Source organism: Topomyia yanbarensis, chromosome 2 (genome assembly GCF_030247195.1).
Source record: "Topomyia yanbarensis strain Yona2022 chromosome 2, ASM3024719v1, whole genome shotgun sequence".
NCBI classification, from domain to species: domain Eukaryota; kingdom Metazoa; phylum Arthropoda; class Insecta; order Diptera; family Culicidae; genus Topomyia; species Topomyia yanbarensis.
Genome location: NC_080671.1, coordinates 241,120,880 through 241,129,856, shown reverse-complemented (window position 1 = coordinate 241,129,856; position 8,977 = coordinate 241,120,880). Strand labels below are relative to the sequence as shown.

General features: G+C 43.2%; 1 protein-coding gene across 1 annotated transcript; it reads left to right on the top strand.

The window, feature by feature from the left end:
- The first annotated feature begins 207 nt into the window (after positions 1–207).
- On the top strand, positions 208–1,574 carry LOC131682993 (uncharacterized). Its single transcript, XM_058964817.1, has one exon. The coding sequence runs from the start codon at positions 479–481 to the stop codon at positions 1,085–1,087; it is 609 nt and encodes a 202-aa protein (XP_058820800.1). The 5' UTR covers positions 208–478; the 3' UTR covers positions 1,088–1,574.
- The last annotated feature ends 7,403 nt before the right edge of the window (positions 1,575–8,977 follow it).

Sequence of the window (8,977 nt, the reverse complement as noted above, 5' to 3'; positions counted from 1 at the left end):
GGATTCCAAATCAAATGCAACAACCGATTCCGACTCAGAATCGGTTGTTGCATTTGATTTAGAATCCATACTGACTCCATTCAGGAGTCCGAATCAAATTCCGAATGGTTTGACCGGGATATAGCTTAATGACCCATGGGTCATTGCAATTCTCAGTGTGAATTGAAACTTAAAACTCATGTGTCAAATCTCTAAAAAGGTGTAGATTATTTGCAGTGTACATCACAACTTTCACACTACGCAATATTGTTGTTTAACGTTTATTGTTTCGTATTGTTTGTGGAATTTTAAACGTGTACCGTTACCTGCAATTCATACCTATACAATGGCAGACATTGTGAGTTATGAATTATTTTTTATCGGATGAATTGATACATTATTCAATCTTTAGGATTACGACGTCGACTTCACGACTTCATCTGAAGAAGACGCAATAGAGGCAGTAGCAAGCAGTGAATCGGAAGATGGCCCTATTGACATGAATATAAAGCTTATAGAAGCAGTTCAGGGCCATCCAAATCTGTACGATCTTGCGAACGAAACATACCACGACAAGAATGCGAGGGTGAATAGCTGGCGTGAGATAGCGTCAGAGCTACTCGCCTTGGATCCGACGAAAGACGAGTCGCATAATACTCCTTCACTGTCTAAAGCTTTACAAGCCAAATGGAAGGGTTTGCGGTCGTCTTACGCGCGGGCACGTCGTGAAAATAAAGGGCGAATTGGACAAGCAGCCCAAACTAAAAGAGTATATAAATATGCACATAAACTTGGATTTTTGGATTTGATTTCCAAAAAAACGAATACTCTAAACACACCGAATGTCACGCAAAATGAGTCTACTGAGCATGTTGCTAGCTGCTCTGGAACATCATCGAAAAAACGGAAAACAGACGAAGACCCAGCAACGTTGGCGATTTTAAACTACCTTGAGAAGAAACAGGAAAATGAAGTCGACGAACTGGATCTTTTCTTCCAGCAAATGGCTGTAACGGTTAGAAAATTACCACCGCGGAAAGTTGTTGATGTGAAGCGAGCAATTTTCAATTTAGTAGTCGATGCTGAGGAAGCCTCCCTGGAACCATAACAAATTTAAAAATGTGAAATAATATATGTGTCATGTTGTCTCGAAATTGCTTTTTATCTGATGTCGCACAGCAAATCAAAATTTATATTTGCAGATTTCATTCCGATTTATCTTCATGCTAGCCTTGTTCAGACTAGAGACATCAGTGCATAGGTTTTGCCAGCTAGCCCGTTCTGCAGATCGAAGGCATTTCTTATGTGCACTCTGTAACCGTTGGTTACACCGTTTATTGTTGGCTTCGCCACAATGTGATAATACTCGTGATTTGCTCAGTCCTACCTATCCTAAATCCTTCCCTGAATATGATGTCAAGCTGTGTGAGTGATAGCCCGCCAAGTCTGACGTTTCGTCTGGGACGGAGGGGTCACTCACGCAGAACCGCTCACAGATACACGTTAGGGATACCGGTCACAACGGTTTGAGCGAAAGGTGTCGCGCAACAAACCATCCACGGATGTTGCAGCCAGTGGAAGGGTTGCCAATTCTATGTGTCAAAGCTTTTGTCAAATACCCGATCGTATGTGATCGTAGGTTTTTGTTTGATATAGCTCAGCAAGGAGACGGATCGACCTCTTTCTGTTCCCAACCTTCCAACGAGTTAGAAGTGCGCGTTGTGTTATATCGTTTAAGTAAAGTAATGTCGTTAGAGTGAAATGTGTATAGTTGTTAATGTTGTGCATTTCATTGTAGGTTAGAGAATTATATAGTACAGAGCGGTCAGTAAAAGTAGATACAGAAAGTGGTGGTAAGATATTAAAGAAGTTTAGAAAAATAGAGATAATAGATAGATTTTTCAATAGATTTGAGTGGAGAGAAGAAAAGCGAAATTCGCTATTGTTAAAGGGTACAATACAATAGGTGAAAGGTAATTGAATAACTCAATTTAAGAGTTGATAATGCGCAAAAAAGGTGACGTACTGGTACTAATTCGCTGGGAAGGTCCCCCAGCGGACCTTTTTATCTTGGGCCGAAACACAATTTCGGTAAATTTCTTCTCCAGATCGCCACCGCCTCAATAGACCACCATTTTGGTATCTCCGGTCGCCATCTTTACGGATTAGAGTCAGCGTGGTCAAGAAGCTGACTAATCACGCCTGTGTGGACCGAAAGAGGGCAACGGAAAGTTAATCGGAGTCTTTCGTCGTACTCCTGGGTCGGACACGACCATACCAACCAGTTACCAACCGCCGTCACTATTCACCAGCTAGAACCACCATCGGAAGCTACCATCGCCACCAGCCAACTCCACTACCAGAAAACCGCAACAGGAATCGCTCCGGGGACCCGTCGTAGCCACCGTCACCGTAATTGCAACACCGTCAAAGCGCAAGTACCTCTGTGACGTCACAATTAGATCTATGCCTTGTAGGATTAATAAAATTGTAATATGTATCGAATTTGGTGATTTGGTAGTGTCCTTTAACTGCAGTGAGCCCTGCTTAACTTCTATACACGTGTTTTTCCATCTTTCGTATTCCGTACTCGTTAAAGGAGTTTCAAGCCTCATCGTTGGATGGTGGCATAGAAACTGGTCGTTGGTTGCCTGCTTTTGAGCTTTCGTCTTTTATTTTAGAGTCTTTGAATCGGCATTCCTTCACCCTGGATGAATACGTCAGTTGATGGACCCGTTTCCACCTGTTCCCGTTGACGAATGAGTTACCTGGTGAGTATGTGTGAAGCATTGGATTGACAACATTGAACATATTTCCCCTCCCAACACCCACTGAGCAAGTCGAGGGGCTACAAATTGGCGCCCAACTTTAAAAACCCATAAAATTAGATTTGATTTTGTTTTTTTCGTTTTCCCGTACGGGGACGGTACAAATCAGTACCCTGATTCAAATTTAGCTTCGTCCTTCAAACGAAGTAGTTTTTTTCTTCAAATAGAACTGTTCAATTGTTCGGGTAAACATGGATGTTGAATTCGACATATTGTACAAGCATCTTTTAGTTCACCATTTAGAGAGAGAGGAAATCGAACATGAGCTAGGGATTCGTGACATTGAGTTCACCGAGACGGAAACACGCGCAGCCCTCGCAAGGCGATTGAGGGACCGTATTAAAGCAGAGAGAGAGGAAGGTAACGCGGATTTAGATTTCCATCGTTTAAATACGACTATTGACGCGGAAATTAAAACGATAGATTTAAAAGTGAAGGAAATTAAAGACTTCCTGTCAAATCGTAAAAGATTTGAAGGAACGCGGGAAAGTTTGAAAACGCGATTAGTTCATTTCTTAGCGCGCGTGAAACGTGTTTTGGAAAATACGGAAGACGACGATGATCTTACCGATATTGATATTCTTGGTTCGTGTATTCGCGATACCTACAACCGATACTTTTCTTGTTTCTCTTCAATTGGTCAACAGGAAATTGTTGACCAAATCAACCAAACTATGACTAACTTATCTCTCGGAGTTCCAAATTCAAATACCGCGAACAAATCGACGGCATCGTCTAGCCACGATGATGATAATGCGTTTGTCACGCCGGGTAGACACCTGAAACGAAATTTGCAATCGATTGAAAATCCTCCCAAAAACTTAGCAGTAGGTCCAACGAGTTTACAGACTTTTTTCATGCAACCTGGTGCATATCCATGGATGTTCGGTCCACCCCAAATGCAAATGTGGGCACAGAAAATGCTCCAGTTCAGTTCGATAGAAAACGTTCCCAGTAAACTTGAGTCACTCTGCGATCCTGTAAACATAGACAAAGATAGCAAGAAGAAAACCGTTAGGGCTTCTTCACCAAAGTTACGAAAACCATCGCGTAAACACGCGTCCAGTTCAAGCAATTCGTCCGGTTCGGAATCCGGATGCTCGTCGGATAGCTCGCGTCGCGTGCCGAGAGAGAGAAGGCAAGACCGTCGGTACGGTAAGCGCAGGCCAGTATCGGACTGGAAACTTACATATGACGGGTCCGATAACGGACAGACTTTGATGAAATTCATCAAAGAAGTAGAATTCTACGCAAAATCGGAGAACATGTCAAATAGGGAATTGTTTCGGTCGGCAATTCATCTTTTTAGCGGGTCCGCGAAAACTTGGTTCATGACAGGATTTGAAAACGATGATTTCACTTCCTGGGACGAGTTGAAAGAAGAGCTCAAACGCGAATTTCTGAGCCCGGACCACGATCATACGAGCGAGATACGTGCGATTTCTAGAAAACAAGGCCCACGCGAAAGGTTCCAAGATTTTTTCTTGGACATACAAAAAATATTTAATTCACTTACGAAACCGATGACGGAGCGAAAAAAGTTCGAAATCGTTTTTCGAAACATGCGCGCGGATTATAAGGGTCACGCGGTGTCTTCAGAAATAGATAATTTAGCAGATCTCAAAAAGTTCGGTAGACGGTTAGACTCAACGTACTGGTATAAATATCAAACCCCCACAAACGAAACGAATTCCCGAGGCAAAAACGCCCAGGTAAATGAACTTGATACAGGCGCGAAACCAAAGTACAAGAAAACCGACAACGAACAATACAAATCGCGAAACTTCTACAATTCGAAATCTCGAGCCCATGGGTCGGACGATGATAGGAGAACGCGGAAAACCGAAGACGAGGGTCAGTTGCAGGACGAGCAGAGAGGACTCAACGTTCTATTAGAAGATTATCAACCGCCTAAAGACGGTATTTGTTTTAATTGCCGGCTTAAAGGGCATCATGCTCGCGATTGCAATAGACCGCGACATAAATATTGCCAAAGATGTGGTTTTCACAACGTAGAAACGGCATCGTGCCCGTTCTGTGAAAAAAACGCGTCGAAGACTGTCCCCGAGGGCCGACAGGTCGAGCGTTCATAAAGCCCCTTACAACAAGCGAACAAATTTCAGCTTTGCAAACCCTGGGGTTTGACAAAGTTACTCCTACCGACTATGCCCATTCGTCCAAATACGAACTAAACGAAGCCATTATAAATCTTGAAAACGACAGTAGACCGTTCGTAGAAGTGTCCGTGTTCGGCAATACTTTAGTGGGTTTACTTGATAGTGGCGCTCACCTGAGTATTCTCGGCACCGGATCGATTAAATTAATTAAGAGATGTAAATTAAAGTTATTCCCATCCGAGGTGTGTTTAAAAACCGCTAACGGAGAAGAATTGAAAGTAATGGGTTCGGTACACCTCCCAATCACTTTCAACGGCGAGACGAAAATTATTGAAACCCTTGTAGTACCCACGCTCAAAAGACGCATTCTTTTAGGAATGAATTTTTGGAAAGCGTACAATATACGACCCAGCATCAGTCAACACAGAGTAGAGACTTTAGAAATTACTGAAGATTACGAGCCAACCGAACAAGAAGACGACAAGCCCGTCGACGATTTGGAATCAAGACTGAGCGAGGTCCAAAGAGTGGCATTGGAGAAAGTGAAAATACAGTTCAAAGTGGCTGAAGGGGGTTTACTGGAGACGACAGACGGTATTACCCACAGAATTGAGCTGACGGAGGAAGCCAAAAAGCTACCTCCCGCTCGAATTAATCCTTTTCCTACGTCTCCAAAGAGACAGGAGCAAATTAATGCCGAATTAAACGAAATGTTGAAGGCTAACATTATAGAAAAGTCCTACAGTGATTGGGCCTTACGCCTAGTACCTGTGGACAAACCCGATGGAACGGTACGCCTGTGTTTAGACGCACGAAAATTGAACGAGCGCACTGTCAGGGACTCCTATCCTCTCCCACACGCAGACCGTATATTAAGTAGACTTGGGTCAGCAGAATTTATATCTACCATAGATCTTTCGAAAGCATTTCTTCAGATTCCCTTGCATCCAAGATCGCGAAAATATACGGCCTTCTCCGTACTAGGACGAGGATTGTTCCAGTTCACCCGCATGCCGTTTGGTTTGGTGAATAGCCCAGCCACGCTATCAAGGTTAATGGACCGAGTCTTGGGTGGGGGTGAACTGGAGCCAAACGTTTTCGTTTACCTAGATGATATAATCATCGTAAGCGATACGTTTGAGGAACACCTGACGCTACTTACCGAAGTCGCATCGAGACTCAAAGCAGCAAATTTATCAATAAATTTAAGCAAATCACGTTTTTGCGTACCAGAAGTCCCTTACCTTGGGTACATTTTAGGTCTTGGAGGTCTTAGACCCAACCCTGACCGTGTATCTGCTATCGTGAACTACGAACGACCAACGTCACTAAGAGCCCTTAGAAGATTTTTGGGAATGAGTAACTACTATAGGAGGTTTTTAGTCAACTATAGCGAAGTTACACGACCCTTAACTGATCTTCTAAGAAATAAGCCCAAAACGATACTCTGGAACGACCAAGCTGAAATCGCCTTTGTGAAAGTCAAAGAACTTTTAATAAGTGCTCCGATTCTTACCAACCCTGATTTTTCCCAACTCTTTGCTATCCATTGCGATGCCAGTGATACCGCAATAGCGGGAATCCTAACCCAAACTATCGAAGGAGTTGAAAAACCAGTTGCGTACTTCTCTCAGAAGCTAACGACAACGCAACAGAGATATTGTGCGACTGAGAAAGAAGGCCTTGCAGTCCTCAAGTCAATCGAAAAATTTCGGTGTTACGTTGAAGGGACCAGATTTACGGTCTATACGGACGCCTCCGCTTTGACCTATATTATGCGAAGTAGTTGGCGTACGTCATCTCGTCTGTGTAGATGGAGTATAGATCTTCAGCGGCACGATATGACTATTATACATCGGAAAGGAACGGACAATTATGTGGCAGATGCCCTGTCACGTTCAGTTGAAGAAGTTGAGGTAACTGAGGGATGGTACGCCAACATGCTGAAAAAGATAAAAAACAATACGGAAAAATTTAAAGATTTTAAAATTGAAAATGGTACTCTTAAAAAACTAGTTTCCACGCCGGGAGAACTTCTTGATTATAGATTCACCTGGAAAACATGCATACCGGAGTCTTTGCGAGAGAAAATTTTGGTAGAAGAGCATGACGATAATCTTCACCTAGGGAGCGAGAAAACCCTGGCGAAAATAAGAAAAAAATATTTCTGGCCGAAGATGGCGGAGGATATTCGGGAGTATATTCGCAAGTGTTCGGTCTGTAAACAGAACAAGCCTGCGAATCGTTCTCAAATACCCGAGCCAGGCAAACAACGGTTGACCACAAAACCATTTCAAATAATCGCATTGGATTTCATTCAAGCCCTCCCCCGCAGCAAAAATGGTCATGCACACCTGTTGGTAATAATGGATCTGTTTTCCAAATGGAGCCTCATGGTGCCTATGAAACGTATCTCCGCTCCGCTAGTAACAAAAACTCTCGAGGAAGCCTGGTTCCGAAGATATTCAGTCCCAGAATTCCTAATCTCGGACAATGCGAGCACTTTTCTTTCTAAGGAATTCAAGTCCCTCCTAGAAAAGTATAGGGTACAACATTGGGCAAATTCTCGGCATCATAGCCAAGCCAATCCCGTCGAGCGTTTGAACCGTACGATAAATGCGTGTATTCGATCCTATGTGCGACAGGATCAAAGACTTTGGGACACACGAGTCTCTGAGATCGAGTACTGCCTCAACAACACTCCTCATACCTCGACTGGGTTTTCACCGTACCGGATTCTATTCGGTCACGAAATCATAGGGAAGGGAGAAGAGCACAGAATGGATATGGACGAGGAGGATATGTCGGAAGGGGAAAGGTTGGAAAGGAAAAGGGAGATCGACCAAAATATTTATTCGTTGGTTATAAAAAACTTGAAAAAAGCACACGACAAAAACATCAATCGCTACCGCCTCCGATCAAAAACTGCTGCTCCGGTATATACAGTCGGTCAGCGAGTTTTTAAGCGGAATTACCGCCAGTCGTCAGCCGCGGATGCATATAATGCAAAGTTGGATGCACTTTATATTCCATGTTCTATCCTCGCCAGAGTTGGTACCAGCTCCTATGAGTTGGCAGATAAATCCGGAAAGTCCATTGGGGTGTTTTCCGTGGCGGATTTAAAGCCCGAAAATTGAAATCTTCAAAACTGTTGTTTGCAGGATACCTTTCTTCCATTGATGAGTCCGGACATCGATGGGTCTGCACCGATTGATTGCTCTGAAACAAGCAATATAGTCAACAGCATAGCTCGATCAATATGTTTACAAAACTTGTGTACCTGCTAGTTAATGTAGATTGCCTCCTTGGGTATAATATTTCCTTCCAGCAGATTAGCACAAACCGACTAGTGTCATAAAAAACCGACCAATGTACCTCGCGAATCTTACTGAAATCGGCGCCCGCGGAAATATTCTTTCGAAAGACACAATCGAAAATTCTAAACACGAAATTATAAATTTATAATTTTAATCATCGAGTACGTTTAACCGCATGCAAAAATGTGCTCGTGTTGAAAGTAAACAACTAGATTGATATCCAACAGTTGACAGTTCTCAGCACGTGCGCGTGTTGGTGTAGTGAGTTCTTTTCCTACTTCACTGACTGAAGAAGGAAAAAGGAACAACTTTTGAAAAGAGCATAGGTTCCAAGATGCTGATATTAATTTGACGATGTGTAAATTATTTACCAGCTGAAACAGTTGGAAACCATTAACTTATCATTCTAGAGGTCTGTTCAAAATTAAATGTTTCATTTTTAAGAGTAACGAGGGGGTATTGTAACCGTTGGTTACACCGTTTATTGTTGGCTTCGCCACAATGTGATAATACTCGTGATTTGCTCAGTCCTACCTATCCTAAATCCTTCCCTGAATATGATGTCAAGCTGTGTGAGTGATAGCCCGCCAAGTCTGACGTTTCGTCTGGGACGGAGGGGTCACTCACGCAGAACCGCTCACAGATACACGTTAGGGATACCGGTCACAACGGTTTGAGCGAAAGGTGTCGCGCAACAAACCATCCACGGATGTTGCAGCCAGTGGAAGGGTTGCCA